This window comes from Aethalodelphis obliquidens, unplaced genomic scaffold (genome assembly GCF_003676395.1).
Source record: "Aethalodelphis obliquidens isolate GAN/ISIS:26980383/991018 unplaced genomic scaffold, ASM367639v1 scaffold30, whole genome shotgun sequence".
Classification (NCBI taxonomy): Eukaryota; Metazoa; Chordata; class Mammalia; order Artiodactyla; family Delphinidae; genus Aethalodelphis; species Aethalodelphis obliquidens.
In genome coordinates, this window is record NW_020837974.1 from 2837896 (window position 1) to 2857386 (window position 19491).

At 44.1% G+C, this 19491-nt stretch overlaps 1 protein-coding gene across 2 annotated transcripts in view; it reads left to right on the top strand.

Moving 5' to 3' along the window:
• The window catches only part of SDK1 (sidekick cell adhesion molecule 1), a 540366-nt gene that overhangs the window by 223477 nt on the left and 297398 nt on the right, over positions 1-19491 (top strand). Inside the window, exon 5 of one of the 2 annotated variants that reach the window (XM_027125645.1) lies at positions 13680-13689. The exons of the other annotated variant lie outside the window; for it this stretch is intronic. Coding sequence (XP_026981446.1) covers positions 13680-13689 — 10 coding nt within the window. The remainder of the gene's footprint in view (positions 1-13679; positions 13690-19491) is intronic. 2 annotated transcript variants of the gene reach the window in all.

The following is a 19491-nucleotide window of genomic DNA, read 5'->3' on the forward strand; positions in this document are numbered from 1 at the left end:
GCTCATGATTTTGTGGGTCATGAACTGGGGAAGGACTCAGCTAGAGGACTTATCTCTGGCCCACCCGTGGTCAAGCTAGGTCCTGGGCTAGAAGTCTCCTTCCAAGGTGGCTTTTCCTCGTGGTGACTCATTCTCCAGGACCTTTACTTATGGTGTCTTCAGGGTAGTGGCACTCTTATGTGGTGAAATCCACTAATCAGTTAGGTTACTTTGGACTTCAGGGAGCAGAAAAATCTCAACTCAAACTGGCTTTTAACAGTTAGGTGATTTATTACCACACGTGAAGTCCAAAAGCAGAGCAGTGTCCGGTGTGGCCCATGATGTCATCAGGGCCCCAGATTCCTCCTGCCTTTCTCAGCATCCTCAGCATCACCTTCATTCCACATCTGGTTTTCCTTGAAGTTGCAAGGTGACTGCTGGTGGCAGTTTGGGCTTCGTGCTTCCTTGTTACGTTATCAGGAGAGAAAGAGAGTCACACCATGAAAATTCCTTCCCTTTTGTCTCATTCAGTCAACTGCAATTACAGCCGCCAGGGGAGAGCTCATTGGCTTGGACCGATTTCCAGGGGTCGAATCAGCATTGATGAGTCAACCACAGTGTCCATGACACGTCTTACACTGTACTTACCAAAATTCCAAATTGACCAAACACATAAAGGTAAAATATAAAACTGTGAAAGCCTTAGGAAATGTTGGTGTCGGGAAGGCCTTTATAAGAGCCAAAAACTTAAAGCAATAAGAGAACGGACAAAATATTTTATTGCATCAAAATTTAAAATCTCTGTGTAACAAAGGGCCCAATAAACAAAGTTAAGAGACAAGAGACAGACTGGAAGAAAATGTTTGCAACGTAGTTAATCTTCAAAGGTTTAATATTCTAGAGGTAATCAATATTAAAATAAAAGACAACTCAGTGGAAAGAATGGACAAAGCATATGACAAGGCAGTTGGGAGAAAATGAATACATACTGCCAGTAAACTTAGGAAAACATGGGCAAGCTCACTTTTAATTTAGGAAATCCAAATGAAAACAAAATATAAGTTTTCACTCATCAAATTGCCGAACGTTTGAAAAATTGGATAGTATCCAGTGTTGAGCAGGGTGTAGAATAATGGAATTTTACAAATGCTGTTAACTAATGTATAAGTTAATATAGCCATTTTGGAGAGGAGGTCGTTGATACCTGTTAAAATGACTAAGCCCCTGCTCTGTAACCCTTCTTTTCACTGCTCTGAGAGATACTTGCTCGTGATGACGAGGAAGTACACAGGGGGATGTTTGTACTGGTGTAAACTGGAAACAGTCCTGACACGGGCTGGTTAAGCACCCTCTGTGTGTCCAGTGTGCCGTGTTATGCATAGAGGTCAAGGCAGCACCCTGCATAAGGATCAGGAAGGAAGACTGATTCAATGTCTTTCCACTAGCTACTTAAGTCATTTTTTGTTTGTTTAAATGGGATCCACCCATTGTTTTCTTTGATGTCTTTGTAAAATCGGACCGTCTCCTGTACGTCGTGTTGCTCCCATGCTTACAGCGGGGTAGTGATACCACACAGGCGTTTTTGGGTTTGGGGAGTGGTGTGTGCTTCAAGCTGAAGAGTTTTAGTTGCCCCCCTGCTCTTGGGTGCCGCCAAAAGCAATGGAAGGAGTGATTTGAACACAAATGGGAGAAAGCAAGACTCATTTCCATCCCACGGAGAGCTTGACTGTCTTCGCCAGAAGGGCTGTCTCTGTTAACTTGGCGCTGGTTCAAGACCTTATTTGGGGCTAACGCTTTTTTATAAGATGCCTTCATGTGCCTGAAGTAATTCACAGAGATTGATTTGGAAAACATTCTGAATCAGTTAAGGCTTTAATCAGCAAAGAAGGAAACTTCACGGGGCTTGTGGACTAATTTTACCCTCTCCCGTCAAAGTGAACCTAAGCTGAAAAAAGAAGACAATTAGAGGGTGCAATTATCTGTCCTGATTACTGAGTCAGAAGAGTGTGTGTTTATCGTCCCAGTGTAAAGGTGGGCATCTTCTGTGGAAAACAATCCCAGCAGCTGCTGGGGCACAGGAGCCTCGCTGTGGAGGAGCCTCTCCTTTATGCAGACCTACTGGGAGTGAGGGTTGACGTGGTATCCAGCACGCTCAAGCTCTCAGCTTTATTGAGTGACTCAGCACAAAACAAAGGCTCCTGGGTATTGCTTTGTATAAACATTTTTGAGAGCAAGTTTCCAAAAACTCCTTGCCAATGGTGGGGCGAGTTTCCTGCACAGATATCTCATTTGAATGACTACATCTGCAGATCTATCTGCTTATGCAATGATTAGGAAATTGGTTTCCTTTATTTAGACAAGCGCTCAGCTGTCGTCTGCATATTAGAACCACATGGGGAGCTTTGGAAAGTCCCAGAACCCACCCAGACCTATTCCATCAGAATGTGAGGGGAGGACGCTAGGCACAGGCACTTTCTGAAGCTCCCCAGGCAATTCCAGTCTGCAGCCAAGATCGAGAACCCCTGATTGAGACAGCGTTCGCCGGGCAGTGCAGTCTCAGTCTGCGTCGCTCTGACATAGCGGCCGTGTCTTTTTAGAGTAGAATAATTTTTGACAGTTCTTTTCCGTAAAGGGTGTGTGTTAAATATATAACGAAAGGTAACCTTTGTGACCTTATCAGGCTTCTTTCCCCCATATTTACGAATGAGAGATTCCTTTCTCAGATACTTTCTAATTCTCGATTAGGAAAATGTGGTCCCCTGAATTATTTGTTAGGTAAAGCTTGGATAATCGGTGACTTTCATTTAGTCTCTTCCTTGTATTTACCAGAAATGTCATCCTTTTTCTGACAAAACTAGGATCTGGGATACTGGTGGCTCCTTTGGGGCGTCTGCTCTTAGCTCCGTGTTCCAGAGCTCCTTGGGGGTGGGGCAGGGAAGTGCTGGTGAGAACCCCCAGCCAATTCGTTGTCATTCTCAACCACTCACCTCTGTCTCAAACTGGAATGTTCCCCTTGGCAGTGTGACCCAGACACCTTAGGAGGAATGCAGGGAGTAGATAGTATCACTCCTGCTCGTCTGCAGGGCGCCTTGCCTCTCACATCAGTGCACTTAGCAGACAACTTCCTCAGAGAGAAGTTCTGGTAGAAACTTTTCTCAACATTTCCATGGACGTCTTAGTGCCCCTTTCGGCACCCCATGGCCAGCAGGCCCTTTTGTTAAAAATTGGGATAAAGTATGCATAGCGTAAAGTTTACCATTTTATTGGGTTTTCAGTGTGCAGTTAGTGGCGTTGGGTATATTCGCATTGTTGTGCAAACATCACCACTGTCCATTTCCAGAGCTTTCCCATCTTCCCAGACTGAAACTTTGTACCCATTACACACTACCCCCTGTTATTGCCTCCACCCATAGCTTCTATTCCACTTTCTGTCTCTGTGAATAGGGTTACTTCAGGAACCTCTTCTACGTGGAATTATACCATGTTTGTCCTTTTGTGTTAGACTTCTTTTGCTCAGCATAATGTTTCCAAGCTTCGTCCATGTTGCAGCAGGTGTCAGAATTTCCTTCCTTTTCAAGGCTGATTAATATTCCAGTGTGTGGATGGACCACATTTTGTTATCCATTCATCCGTCAATGGACACTCGGACTGTTTTCACCTTTTGGCTACTGTGAATAATGCTGTATCAACATGGATGTGCAAATATCTGCTCAAGTCTCTGCTTTCAGTTCTTTTGGTCACATACCAAGGAATGGAATTTCTGAATCATATGAGAATTCTATGTTTAACTTTTCGAGGAATGCCGTCTTGTCCTCCACAGTGGCTGCACCATATCACATTCCCAACAGCAAGGCCCGAAGGATCCAGTTTCTCCACATCCTTGCCAACACTTATTTTCTGTTTTGTTTTTTATCCCAGTAGACATTCTAATGGGTGTGAAGCAGTTGGCTGTCCCATTTTTAGTACAACTGTGTCTGGAATGGGCTTACTTCTAAAATTTTCACACACAAAAATGATACTCTTTTTAGGTAAAATTTGGGGAGGGGTTCCAATAGCTCTGTATAGAGATAGGCAACAATTCTCCATTTGCACCCTTAAACTCAACCGAACTTCCTGTGATACCTGCAGCCTCCAGGGCCTACCTCTTTTTCTGGGTTCTACAGTATTCACTTTTTAAAGGTATATTTTTAATAAACAGGCACTTAAGTTGTAACTCGCTATCAATTCCTTTCTTCTAAGAATTTGTTGTATCTCCTCTTCCGTTTGCCTTGTACTTAGAGAGCAATAATTTTTAAAAAATCTTTTACTGTCATTCTAGAAGCATTTGGGGAGAGAGAGAGAGTAAATATACGCTAACATCTGTTACAGTTTGAGGAGCCCAATAAACAATAACCCCCTTCCCTGCCTGAGTTCTCAACCTGTGGAGTCAGACAAAAGGGGAAGGCAGACAGGAGGTGAAAGTCGTATCTTTATGACGAATAAAGCGGAGTTTGGAGGTGTGGCTGGGATCTGCAGGAAGGTGGGCTTGCTAACACCAAAACCAGAGTGGAATTTAGCCACTCAGTCCTGGGCGGCCCTGGGCAGCACGCGTGAAGCTCCAGGAGGAGCAGGAAGGAGCGGGGCAGGCGCAGCTCTGTGGGCTGGGTAGCCTGCCCAGGAAAGAGGAAGGGCGGGCGCTGAGCTGAGCACAGCCTGTCTATGTATTTTTCCCCAATCCACTAATTAGCGAAGTCACACGTCTCCCCAGCGAGGGAAGGAATGACAGGGCAGAAAGAGACAGAGGAAGAGATGAGGATGGATGTCTCTCTACAAACAAGGAAGTGGAAGTGAGCCAGAGCATCTTCCCCAGAAGGAACCCTCCAGGTTTAGCCGTCTCCTTGGCTCCTACTTGAACTTCATCTCCTGCCGCTGGGGTTGCTAGCGTTTTCCAGACATTTATTCAGCTTTCCATCATTCAAACCCCTTCCCCTAGACATCAGACAGGAGTAGAAAGAACATCCCCTGGCCGCTGGTCTTGGGGAGTGAAGTATGTCCAAGGAGATGAGATTTACAGGAAGCCATGTTGGAGCCACTGTGAAGCGGGCAGAGAGAGAGGGGAGGAAAAAGGGGGGGTGAAAGTGGGGTTTGGGTAGACAGAGCCTCCTGACAAAGGGAGGCTGGAATTAGCCTTAAGAGCGTGAGTCTGACAAAGAGAGAGAATGGGGTAGGGCAGTTCACCCTTCTCCCTTTGAAGGGATGTTGGAAGGTGGTAGTAGTATGACCACAGGCTCAGAAATTTTTCTTACATGTGATGTGCCTTTTACCAAAATTCTGTCTGCATGAAGAAATGATGGGACAGCCCCCAGCTAGAAGCCAGGTGACTAGTCACCTCAGTTCTCAACACATCAGTTTTGTGGGTTTTCTTCCGTGTAACCCACATACAACCCAAGATCCCTACCACTAATGTCTTTGCAGAAAGTATTTTGAAGTTCACAGAGAAAGGAAGCCTTTGCAGTCATAAGTCAGCAAGCTTTAAATATGCATTTGGAAAAACAGAGAGAAGAGCTGCAAACACGGCACTACATACCCCTGAAAGGAGATTTGATACCTGCCTGAAAGGAAAGGGACCACGGTAACAGAGCGGAAGGCAAAGGGAACAGAACATCATGATTATACTGTATTAGCTGAGTCAGATGGTTTACAATGAATGACGCAGAGCCCTTTGATTATTGGGAAGCTGATTGCCCTCATCTAGTTCAGCCACATCAGAAGCTCTGTTAGGTCTCAGACCACTTCGAAAGGCTGATTCATTCACATATGCATTAATTCAGCAAACATCGATTGGGCCTCTCTCTCTCTCTCTCTCTTTCTCTCTCGCTCTCTCTCTCTCTATCTCTATCTCTGTCTCTGTCTCTATCTCTATCTCTCTCTCTGCCTAGACCTGTTCCAGGCTCTGGGAGTTCAGCTGTGACCCTGCTCTGATGAGCCCCATTCCGAGAGGAAGACAGACAGCAAACAGGTGCCTCTCTGCAGCCCTTCCAGAGGCTGATGTGTGCTTTGAATGATGAAAGGGGCACAGAACAAGCACAAAAGGTTTAGGAAGGAAGGGATTTGTTAGGTTTAGGAGAAGGAGGCCAGAGTAGCTGGAGCACCACTATCAAGGGGGAGTGTAGTGTGAGATGGTGAACGCCGCAGACCAGCTCTCCGAAACAACGCGCACACTCACACAACGGTTCACACGATCCCAGGGAGCTTATGATGCCCCACACCTCCCACCCAGAATCCATGACCACAGGTTAGTGCAGGAGAGACACTGGGGGCATGCAGAAACCAAGCTGGTTAGAGGGAGGAAGCATACCGTCCCCTGCGTGGGAACCACGTGATGCGTTTTAAGGGCGGTGACGATGGAGAAACAGTGTGAGAGAAAGAGTCAGGGCCCACCGTGAAGGACTCAGTTTCCCAGCTGAAGAGTTGGGATTGGACCCCATTGGTCATGGGAGCTGGGTTGCCAAGAGAGTGAACGGCCTTGAGTCCACAGCACTAAGCCCAGTGGCCAGTGTGGTGGCGAGGCTGTGGGTTCTCTGAAGGGTTCAGGCTGGAGGACGCAGCCATCCCCTTTCCTCTGCCCTCGTGGCGAATTAACAAGGAACAGTGGGAGATTGTAGAGCTGGCTGTTGTAAGTGGGTTTTCATCCCTGGCACTGATGGAAATGTCCTACTTCTCCAAGTGGTGACATGAGAACTAAGGGAAATTAAGTTTCAACCAAACACAGAAAAAGCATGTTTGGTGATTTTATTGTGTTGGATTAAGATGAAATAAGAATTGGTCTTGGTCGAACAGTCTGAGGAGATGAGCTCAAACTGGCTGAAGGAAAAAGAGGGGCCTTTAACACAGGAGAGAAACAAAAAGGAACTCTTAATTGAAAGCATATTTTCCCCAGTCACATTAAGAAATTAGACTTTGATTCTTTTGGTGTGAAGATATATGAAAACGTAGGTCCTTTTGATTAAAACATGTTAAAGAAAACCCTTAAAATACACTTTTGGGTCTCTAGGTTATTTTCCACCTTTGAGATAGTGGGGTCTTTATAATCAGAATTTTCTTCGGAAATAACGGCGTGTTTTATTTCTAGCTGTCCTCTGTTGGCTGTTCATGGTTTTCCACTGCACTGTGTGTTCTCTTTTGTGCTTGTTTTTCTTTCATGGAAGAGATAAATGCTTTCTGGCAGACCGTTACTTATCCTTTATACCTTCCTAGAGTTGATCGGAGTTCACAGATTACATAAATGTCTCATAGAAGCCCTGTTTCATAACTCGAGAGCCCTTTGGTTTGAATGTTTAGCAGAATGTTAATTCTGACATACTTAGCTTCCGTGACGAAGGGTTGCAACTCTGTGGTGTGTGAAGTTCAGAAGAAATGCCCAAACTGATAAGTCATAGGTCAGCCTCATAAATCGGAAGGAAATATGATCAAGTAACCTGACCATTACCCACTAGGAATGTTATCATTTATTGTTCATGAATGAACAATAAACAAACCCGTCACCAATCATTGATTCTGAAAAAAATACACTGCTTGGTTTATTTCAGTGACTGGTCTCATCTGAGCAAGGAGATTTGTCTCAGGGAAGCCCTGTGGTTATTAAATACCATCAAGAAGGCCCTTGATATAATGAGATTAAAACTGTCTGTACAGGGGAACTAGACTTTATTAATAAAGAAATAGGAAAAGAAAGCCACCTTATCGAAGTTGGCTTTACAGACTGGGTGGCATCTGGTTAATAAATTTGCTCTTTTTGTGGAAAACACAATTTGCATTACTATTAGATGAAATAAAATTTGTGGAAGTCTTCACAACCAGGTAATGTAATATGCTCTGCTACTCTGGTCAAACCCTGTTCTTTCCTCTATATTTTCCTTCCACAAAAATGTACCAGTATTTTAATACTGCATTCTACCATGATAAACAGCCTGGACTTTCATTCTAATTTTAGAATTAGCATGAATATAAATCTATACTCTTGTTTATTCTGTTTCTTCAGAAACTAAGGGCACCTCTAAGGGCACGTAAGTTACATGTTAGTATAGCATATACCTTTTTCTCCATAACAGAATTTAAATTGCAAACACTTCTGTTAATGTATGTTCAAGAGCTACTGTTTATAAAAAAGGTATCCTTTTAGCCTTCAGAGTGAGAAACATCTACATCGCTTGCTTTTGTTGCCTAGTATCCTGAGATGAATAAATGATGTGTACAGTATCATTGCTCTGTTCAAGAAAATGTAAATTACTGTATTACATTGTCGAAAGGCAGTAATACAGAAGGGAGATATGAGGGTGATTGACATTTCTCGTTGGGGAAAAACAAAGCTAACTCTGGTGGTTCTTATAGGGGATTCTGATTGGCTGCAGAGCATTTTCAGTTGAAGATTTCTTTAAAAAACATAAATGGGAACTAACATAATGGGAACTAACTAACACAGGTGTACATTTTGGCAGAGCTGTGTTTTTCATTTGTCTAAGATTTCCACCGGGGGAGCAAAGCCCAGAGGGAAGTGGGGCGGCAGGAAGTCAGCGTCGGCTCTGAGCTTTTCAAAGCCCCACCTCCTCTCCTGGAGAACTCCTCCAACTTCTCGTGCATGCTCCGCGCTCCACAGGCCAGGTGCGTTTTCCTTGCCGATGAGAAGATGTAGGCGCGCTGCTTTTGACTCTTTGAAATTGAAGATTTTGAGACCTCACCAGGAGGAGGACATGGGCTGTCTCGGGCAGTCACCTGGACCTGGGAGTGCCATGCTGCCCAGGAGAAGGGAGAAGGGCTCACATGGACAGTTCAGACCAGAAGCTAACATAGCTCATCGCATGCAACCTTTAACAAATCACACGTGGATTCCTGTGGTCCCACGGGGTAGAAGAAGAAAATGCTGTTTAAGTAATTTTATTTGAAAGAAATGCCATCGGATATTTATCATTCCCTGAGTATTACAACTTAAGTGTCTCACGGATTTATTCCGGATCATCCATCTGAGTGTAACGTGAAAGGTTCAGTGTAAATGGAGTACATATTGTCGTTGTGTCATTAGAAGTAAAAATGATCAAAATAATAGAGGGCATTTAAAAATGCATTATTCTTTAATACAGAGCCTTTGTCAGCACTCAGAAAAGTTTATGTAAAGCTGTATAATGCTTTGCTTTGAAGATTCCATAAAGATATTACAATCTAGAGGCCAGAGTTTCTATGAGTTTTTGATATGTTAAACTTAACTCTCTTATTCTATAAATGTATTCTAATATATCAGTTGATTGCCACCTCTCATTTTTACAGCTCTTTGTCCCGTTTAAGCTAAGGCAGCTGACCTTATGTGCCAGTCTCTGGGGGAAGTTGACAGCTATCAGGAATAAAATAAGTGCTCAGTGAGGGCGTAACTGTTACACTGGACAAGTTGGACATAGAAGGATGCAATAGCTTTTAAATAAATATCTTTAATTCTTGTCTCTCACTGTCATTTCAAGACATTCTCCTTAGACCAGTCTTTCCCTGACCCCTTGGGAGAAATCTCCAGCAGGTGCTATTACCTTTTTTTAAAAGAAACTAAACTTTTAATTTTAAATAATATTAGATTTATAGAAGAATTACATAGTTAGTACAGAAAGTTTTGTGTACATTTCATCTAGTTTCCCGTAACATTAACATTTTTTGTAACCATAATACATTTATCAAGACTAAGAAATTAACATTAGTATAGTACCATTAACTAACCTACAGAGTTTATTCAGATTTCACCTGTTTTCCCACTTAGGTCCTTTTTCTGCTGCAGTATCCACTCCAGGCTGTCATGTTGCATTTAGTTGTTATGTCTCCTTATTCTCCAATCTGTAAAAGTTTCTCATTCTTTCCTTGTTTTTCATGACCTTGACATTTTGGAAGGGTCAGGTATTTTGAAGAGATTATTTGGTATTGAATTGAATCTATAGGTCAAACTTGAGAGACTTTGACATCTTCACCACGTTGATCTTCCATGAATATGGTATATCTCTCCATTTATCTAGGTGTTCTTTGAGTTCCTTCATCAGTGTTTTATAGCTTTTAGCATACAGATCCTGCACAAGTTTTGTTAGATTTATACCTATGTATTTCTTTTCTTTCTGTTCGTTTTTGGTACTAGGGTAAGTGGTGGGTTCTTTTTTCCCCACAAATTCCTATTGTTTATTGCTGATATACAGGTATACAATTGACTTTCACAGATTGATCTGGTACCTTGTCATCTTGTGAAACTCACTTATTCTAGGAGCTTTTTTATAAATTCTTTAAGAGTTTCCACATAGACAGGGCATCTCATTTGTAAATAGAGACAGTTTTCTCTCCTTCTCTTCAATCTGTATTACGTCCTTTTCTTGCCTTCCTGTATAGGTTAGGATTGAATGGGCTGTTGAATAGGAGTGGTGGAGAAGACATCCCTTCCTTATTCCTGACCTTAAATGTCCTCAGTCTTTCTCTGTTAAGTATGATGTTAGCTGTAGGTTTTTTGTGGATATCCTATGTTTGGTTAAGAAACTTCCCTTTTTTTTTTTTTTTTTTTTTTTACCATTTTTTGAGAGTTTTATCATGAATGAACGTTGAATTTTATTAAATTCTTTTTTTCTGCATCTATTGAGATGTTCATATGGTTTTTCTTATCTAATCTGTTAATAAGATGAATTACATTGACTGTTTTTCTTCAACATTGAACCCACCTTCCAATCCTGGGATAAACTCCACTTGGTAATGATGTATGTTTCTTTTGTACACTTTTTATATTCCTGTATTCAAGTTTTAAATATTTTGTTGAGAATATATACATCTATATTCATGAAGGGTATTCATCTGTAGTTTTCTTTGCTTGTAATGTGTTTACCTAGCTTTGGTATTGGAGTAATGCTGGCCTCATACAATGAGTTGAGAAGTCTTCCCTTCCCTTCTGTTTTTTGTAGAGTTGATGTGTTTGGAAGATTTCACCACTGGTACTATCTGGGACTGGAATTTTGTTTCATTTTATTTTTAAATGTTTCAACTACAAATATAATTTTGTTAATACATATATGACTTTTTTGATGAATTAATACTTTTGTCTTCATAAAATGTCCACCTTTATTTGTGATAATATGCCGTGCCGTGTTTTGAAGTACGCTTTGTTTTAAGTTTTAAATGAAATTAATATGATAAGCATTAAAAAAAAGATATATGACTATTCAGGTTATGTTTTTCTTCTTGAGTGAGCTTTGGTAACTTGTTTCTTTCAAGGAGTTAGTCCTTGTCATCTGAGTTATCAAATTTCTTGGTGTAGAATTGTTTGTGGCATTTCTTTATTATCTTTTTAGTATATATGGTATCAGTAGTAATGTTCCCTCTCTCTTTTCAGTATTTGTAATTTGTGTCTTCTCTCTTTTCTCAATCATCCTGCCTAGACTTTATTACTTTTTTTATATATATTTTTAAAAAAACAACTTTTGGTTTCATTGACTCTGTACCTCTTTTCTGAAAACTCTTATCATGACTGCTATAGAGTTTATAATACACATTTGAAAATAATTTGAATCTACCTTCAAACAGTGTTATACTGTTTCATGTATAGGATAAAGATCTTTTGACAGTACATTTCCAATTCTTCTCTCTCATCTCTTTTACTATTATCATCATAATATTACTTTTAAATATGCTACAACACACAATACATTCTTACCATTACAGCTTTAAACAGTCAGTAGTCTTTTGCATAATTTAAAAATAAGAAAAGTATTTTAGGACTTCCCTGGTGGCGCAGTGGTTAAGAATCTGCCTGCCAATTCAGGGGACACAGGTTCGAGCCCTGGTCCAGGAAGATCCCACATGCCGCGGAGCAACTAAGCCCGTGAGCCACAGCTACTGAGCCTGCACTCTGGAGCCCGTGAACCACAGCTACTGAGCCTGCGCTCTAGAGCCCGCAGGTCACAACTACTGAGCCTGTGAGCCACAACTACTGAAGCCCGCACGCCTAGAGCCCGTGCTCCACAACAAGAGAAGCCACCGCAATGAGAAGCCCGTGCACCGCAACGAAGAGTAGACCCCGCTCGCCGCAACTAGAGAAAGCCCACGTGTAGCAATGAAGACCCAACACAGCCAAAAATATTTCATTAATTAATTTTAAAGAAAGAAAAGTATTTTAATTTACCTTCATTTATTTCTTTGCTGATGCTCTTTGTTTCTTTGTGTGTATTCAAGTTCCAGAGAACTGAAGCTGCAGGGCAAACAACTAACTCCAAATCTAGAAAGAGACAGGCACCTCCAGGGAGAAACAGTACCCGAGCATTGCAGTGCTTACCTGGGACAGACGCCACTGGACAGGACTGAAGCCCACAGGAAGATTCAGCTGCAAGTTGTGATCAATTGTTTACGGTCAAGTGTGGCCTGGTGCGACTGTGCAGCCCTAAGGGCCACAGGCGTGCAGGCGCTCACAGCCTAGCGCAGAGTTTCCTCCAGAGCCCTACAGGGCGCTCACAGGGAAGGTCGACGGGAGTCTTAAGAAAGCTCCCCTCCTGGGGCTGGCGGGGGGAGAAGAACAGCAGCTGCTGCTGAAACTCTGCCCAGACCCATCTCTTCTATTCCCGCAAGAACAAAACCCCTCACCTGCAGGGGGAAGGACGGCACAACCACAGCCTTTAGGCACTGGTGGAAACCTACAGCAGCCGGAAGAGGCAAATGGCAGTCACCATCAATGCTTCCCATACCCATCTCCTCTAATCCCCCTAAAAAACAAAAGCCTTACTATTCATGTGAAAGAGCAACGAAACTGTAGCAGGAGAACACTGTGGAACCTAGTCGGGTCGGGGGCTCTGCCTCTGGGGGAGAGACAGAAACACATGCCAGGCCAGCATGGCACATAGGGGAGGAACAGGGACACCTGTTAGGGCCACAACCCTGAGCCCCAGGTTCACAGGGCCCTGCAGCTTCAGCTCTCTGGCAGTTTCAAGAAAAGTCATTAGTTTGCGCTTCGTCCAGCATTTTTCTTGTTCTAATCGTGGAGGTGGCGCTCTTTACGTGTAGGAGCTGACACCAGAGTTGTACGATATCCAGTTTCTACCATTTACCTTCCAAGTCACTGTCAGAAAAATAAACACTCCTTCCCTCCCTTTAATACCGCAGATAATCCCCAGTTCAGAAATTACACTGACAGAACGCACAGGAAACGCTCTGGAAGCTCTTCGCTCCCCCTGCTCTTTTCAGGCTTGTGTGGAACAGGCAACCTGCAGTGGGAAAGGGGTTCGTGGCTGGCTTCTCCCATTTCCCCACTTCTGTTTCTCCTCTCTCTGTCTCCCAGCTAGCTCAACCCTCCCCGTCTGCGGACTTGCGGACAGAGGAAGGAAAGATTGACTAGAGGTTGGGTTGGGGAAGGGATATAAAGAGGGTGCAGGAAGGTTCTTATTTGACTAGTACTTTCTTGAACGTGCATAGGTGTTTAAAAAAGCGAAGTTCTCCCATGAGAGCCCTTGTGAATCCTGAGACCAATTCATGTTGGGAATCTTCAGCTATAGATCCCTTAATATGGAAGAATGCACCTCCTCCAGCCTGCAGGTCCTGGTGTTCCCTTCCTTAGCCCCTAGGTACCCGCTGCTACCTTCTTTCACTTTCCAGGCAGTTCTCTTGGGCAAGGTCCAAGACGATGCCACATTGGCTCGTACACGATCCATGGGAAACTTCCACACTGCCAGGAGTGGGAGGGTGGTTACATTCCCAGGGGCAGCTCTTGCACTGTAGGCACTTTCTCCCGTCCTTTCGCCTGGGCTGATGTGAGCTGGACACCAGCTTGTTGTTTACCCTCAAATTGCCAGGGACGCATGACCAGACTCTGCCGGGGGTCTGCTGCAGCCCCAGTCGCTTGACTTGAGGTGAACTGGCATAAAGGTTAGATTCCCAGCATTCTGATAACTTTCTCCAAAATTTTTTTCTAATCTCCAGCTTTTTTGGTGCTACTTTCCCCAGTCTCCTTTAGGTTGCAAATTTGCAGAACAGGTTTCTGCAGCTGAAAGGTGCAGAACAGATTTTTTACATCCAATGTTGCAGGTCTGGTTTTGAGATCTCACACTGTGGGATACGGAAGGAATCATTACTTCAATTTCTTGGGGCCTCAACAGAACTAAGACAGGAAGAATCCAGTATTATCATCCTCTTATCATCACTTATTCTATTTAAGAGAATGGATGCTTTTAGTAACTGGTTGCAGGACATTACCTTTCCTCTGGATGTTACTTTTACAATTTTAAAATGTGACATAGGTGACTCGTAGCCTCCTAAGGTACTTCAACTCTAAGATGCTAAAGACGACATTTCGGATTTCAAAACTCAAAATACAATGCTATAGTGGATCTGCAGTGGCCAAAGGAAAGGCTTTTTTAAAGGAACATGGATACTTCCTTTCTCTTGACATGGTGGCGCTCCTAATCAAGATAAGTGACCATGCTTCCCCGTGAAGTAGCTAAGGTGGGAGATAGATACTGAGCTGCATTCAGCAAACCTTAGCATTTTAATACTTTACTCTGTGTCCCCAAAACAATTTCGGGGGGTTGAAATATATCTTAATATTAACAGGGATTGGTAAAAATAAATTACACATTGTTCTTTCTGTGACACAAAGACTTGTTGGGTGAGGTAAATAACCTCTCTCTCTGTCCTCCCGTTGGTCTTATGTGTAAATTTTAATTCTTAGATTGAGAGGTAGCGTGTTCCTAGATGAAACGGCACAGTTAAAAGATCCAGCTTCGGAAGTAGAGAGAACTAGATTCCAATGCCAGCCAGGAACAGGTCCTAACCAATCAGAATGAACTCTGGCTAATCAGAATGGTCCCCTGACCTATCAGAGAGCCCCTAACCCTTAGGCTGTTGTGGCCTCGAGCCGCTGGGCATCATCCCTTCTCTACTGTCCCTGCACTCAGCCTCTCTGAGCCTTGGTTTCTTCCAGGTGTGGGGACAATAATCTCTGTCTGGCAGAGCTGTTATGAGGATTAACTGAGGGACAGTGGCTCCCTGCACACAGTAGGCCCTCAGCAGAAGGTAGCTGTTATGGCGTTGTTGGATGTCAGATATCTCAAAGAGATCAAGAGCAAATGCTCCTCAGCTGCCTCCGACCTCTGTGTGCCTGCCTGCGTCCATGGCATTTGGGGGCTGGTTAATCCATTAGAGACGTGAACTATATCTGATGGAGACTTCTCTCTGTTTTCCAATTAGGAATCTTTAGGTGATTTTCCCATTTTAATTATGGCTATAAAAGTATGAAAAAGTGAGAGAATACAGAAAAAGTAAGAAAAAGAAATGTAAAATCCCCTGTATGCTATCATAGAGGATCAGCCACTGTCAACTTTGGAGGTATATCCTTCCAGATTTTTTTTGAAAATATGCAAATAGGTACAGGAATGGTATTATATGAAATACAATGTTTTCTAATCTCCTTTTCACTTAATGCTATATCAGAGACATGTTTCCATGTCAGTATATAACATCATCATAGAATGTCATTATATGGATTTTCCAAATTAAATAAATTTGGAATAATGTCCATCAGTGGACACTTAGCTTCCTTCCAGTGAACTGCAGTGATCTTCCTTATACGTATGTCTTTTCATACATATATGGTTATTTTCTTAGAAAACAGTTTTAGAAGTGGATTTGCCGGACAGAAGGAAAGCATATTTTAAATGTGACATATTATCAAGTTCACTTGGAAAGGCTGCTGTAAGTTACACTCCCATTAAACACATGTAGCGTTCAGATCTCCACATTTGAGAGTTTTAGAATAAAATAAAATATTTCTGTATTCTTCGATAAGTGAGAGCATCTTCTTCACATTTTCTCCCTAAAATCAAATAGCATATTTAAAAAAATTTTTTTCATATTAAAGTTTTTAAAAATTCACTTATCTAAAAAATAAAAGCTTTTAACTGCAAACCGAATCCTTTGGTCGTAGTGACTATTAAAACTGTGCTCATCGGAATCATAGTGGGGTCTTAAGTTCCGTCCTGGAGAAGCATCTCTCTTTAGAGATGAGCAAAGTGAGATCTGAAGTCAGAGGGTTGGACAGTGTCCTAAATCCTCCTTGTCACTTCCTGTCACCTGCCTCCTCATCTTGGAATAGTCATCATTTCTACTCCTAGATGAAATATTATTTTTCTCTTAACCTCAGGGCTGCCCTGTGACATTTAAGTTGTTTTAATAGAAGAGTATAACATGCATACAGAAACGTATAAAAATCTCAGCTGAATGAATTGGTACAGAGTAAACACACCTGTGTAATCACCACCCAGGTCAAGAACAAAAAAAATTTTTATTAACATTTTCTAATACAGGTGACCATAATGAAAAATGTATAATTGTCCTGCGTATTCCTTAAACTGTGACCTTTACATCAGACAGTCAATAATTTCTCTTTGAGAGGATGTACCCAATTGGTCTCCCCTCCTCTGTGCTTCTCTGGGGGCGATTAATTCTCAGTATTCTGTGTGTAGTAACTTGCCTGGTTTTTAGATTATCCACAGCACTGAAAAAGCTCTCAATATTCTTACTCTTTGACAGTGAAACCAGACCACGAAATTGTAAGGGCAAAACACGGCAGTATGCAAAAGCATGTAACTGAAGGTACGTTGCTGTACATGCTGGCCAGAAACCAGATATGAACCGTTTAGCACAAGTTATTATTTGGGTAAAGGTGGCGGTACAATAAGGAATTGTGCACTTTGCATCAGGGAACGTGGCAGGGAATTAGAAGTGCCTGTGAGATTATATGGTGCAGCAGCCAGCAACACAGGCCTGGGAGCTCAGCCGTTTGCCTGCAGCCACAGTGCTCGATGGGTGCAGAGGCCGTAGCCTGCCTCCTGGACCAGGTGCCAGGCTGTGCCTCACAACTGGAGCGGAGAAGATTCGAAGTCGGCCTCACCTCCCAGCCCCTCCAGCCTCCCTTCACCCTTCCCTGCCTGTTAAGGATGGACACCCGCCTTAATCTTGTTGTTCAGTCAGTAGCTTTTGCATCATGTTTCTTTTTTGTGGTGAATGTACCCTTTTTCTTCTCTTTTTTCCTGCACGAACACCGCCTTGCCTGCACTGCTTCCCCTGCCTGTAGAAAAGTTACAGCCTGGTCTGTAGCGGAACAGTGCTCTGATTAAAGTGATTAAAACTATATACAGCATGCATAATTAACCTTTGCGCGGCTGTCACCGAGCTGATGAACGGAGCTGATACTGTATCTGTCTGTGGCAGCCGGCGTGTGCCACATGACCGTTTTTTTTTTCCTGCAGAATTTTAATCACTTGAGATAAAGAGCCAGGAGAGAGAGATCGAGGCTGTATTAATCCTCTCAATGGCTTTATAATTTCCCTTCTATTCTGCTGCTGGTAATCAAGAAAAATAATGCCGCCTTAATCCCAGATGCCAAGGTCAATCACCTCCGTGCCCTCTGATAGCAAGGATGTCATTATGAAAAGATTTTAATGAACGTAATTCTTGACATGCTTCGCAGAGAGAAGGGTGTGTTCTGCGACCCCAGGATGGTGAGGTGGGCCTTCATTTCTGGCAAAAATAATTGTTAAGTGTTAGCCCTGTTAGAAATGAATGCCTAATAGCTGGTCAGGGCTGCAGCCCAGCCACACGCAGCAGCGGGCGAGTGAAGAACTGGGGGGTGAGTGGCACCGGCTGCTAGGCGAGGAGGGCCTGACCGGGTGATGCGCAGTCGGGCCGCACTGCCGGCTGGCTGCAGGCGCAGGGCAGCAGGGACCCGGCCCTGCGTGCGCTCTGCCACCTCCCCGGGGGGCTGCCAAGAGCAGAATACAAGTGCAGCAACGCACAGATGTGTGGTGACATCTTAAAACAATGCCCTGTTGTTCTTTTTAAGAACATGCAGACAGGTGAAAATCAGCAATCCTTTCAGCTCAGAAGCACCCGAGCTAAATTCCCGGACGGCTGCCTGCTGCTACTTCACCCACGCCCCCTCTTATTTGGTTTTCCCCAAAACCCGTCCCCTCGGTCGAGGCGGCCCGAAGGGAGCTGACAGGGCCTCGACAGGAAGTCACACCGCAGGCAGCTGAGCGCAAGGCCAGCGCCAGGACTGCAGCTCGGGCCGCAGGGGCGGGTCATTTATCCTGCTGAAATAAAAGGTCATTTATCCTGCTGAGGGAGGCCTGAGCGCAGACTGGGAGGGGATCGGAAGGACATGAGGAACTGGCTGCATCCACCCTCGAGAATAAGAGAGCGGCACCTCGGCTGCAGACGCCAGGATCCCAGCGCGGCTCGGGGAGGTTCTGAAGGGATCCACCACCAGCGTGGTTAATCCACACGGCTTTTCAACGTGTCTCTACAAACGTTAGCTTCACCTTCTCCTGAGAGGTCGCTGTGCAGTTTCCCTCCGCGTTAGGGGTGGGCCGCGGACGCAGGCGGCGCAGGGGGGCAGCAGAAGACCCTTCCTGGGGTGGTGCAGGCGGGTTGACCGGCCAGCGTTGACCAAGAAACACCGTCCTGTCAGGGCTCTCGTCTTTCTTCTCTCCTTCGTAACCTGACCCCAAACCCAGATTCTGTCCTCCTGGAATTTGTGCTCAGACACCGTAAGCCTCACGCTTAGGGTTTATGGTCACCTGGCCTGGCCTGGGGTGACCCTTCCCCTCGCCCCATCTGTGAGACAGAGAGCCAGTTTGGACTGTAAATAGCGTTGCAGGGGCACCTGTGGCCTGCTTACCGGAACAGACTCTTCTTAAGGGCTTAGGCGCCACTGATGTCACTCCTACCGCTGACCTTCCTCTTTATTCAAGTGGCCTCAGCAGGGCCTCTTTCTGGAACCACTTCGTTAGCAATTCATTTGAGCCGTTAAAATGAATGAAACTAATTTAAAAGAAAATATTCTATAATTTAGACTTCCTCTGCGTCCTCTGAGTTACTGTACTATACTGATGCAGAAAACAATTTAATCACGCATTCCCAAGAGATGGTTCCGGCTTTTGTTCTCTTCAAGTGCAATTTCGGTAATGCAGCTTTTGCCCCATTCCCATAGGTCAGTGCAAGTGCTGCCTGGAGGAGCCACACAGATGTGGCCCTCGTCTGAGCTAGTGGCGTGACTGATGGAGCCCAGGGACTTTTCTGCGGGGTGCTGCAGAGCCCAGGGGTCCTGGGAAGGCGCCAAGAGGCCCCCAGGCATAAAGCAGATTTCCCGGGTGGCATCGGGCGCGGCTTCAGGCATGTCCAGCACACACACTTCGTCCGGCGTGGCCCCCGTGTTCCTCTGTTTTCTACGTTGAAGTTCCTCCTAAGATTTTTGTAGGAAGAAAAAAAATGTTTCTTAAAAGTTTAAGAGCATGCACAGCCCTTTTTGTATAGTCCTTTGCTCTGTCTCAAAGGAAGGAAGTTATAAAGGACAGGGTGGTCTCCTTCCTGAGAGCCGTGAGGAAGGGGTGTATGCAAAGGACAAAGTTCTTTGGGCAGACTCCCATAGGTTGATCCAGGGGTGTGTGTGTGTGTGTGTGTGTGTGTGTGTGTGTGTGTGTGTGTGTG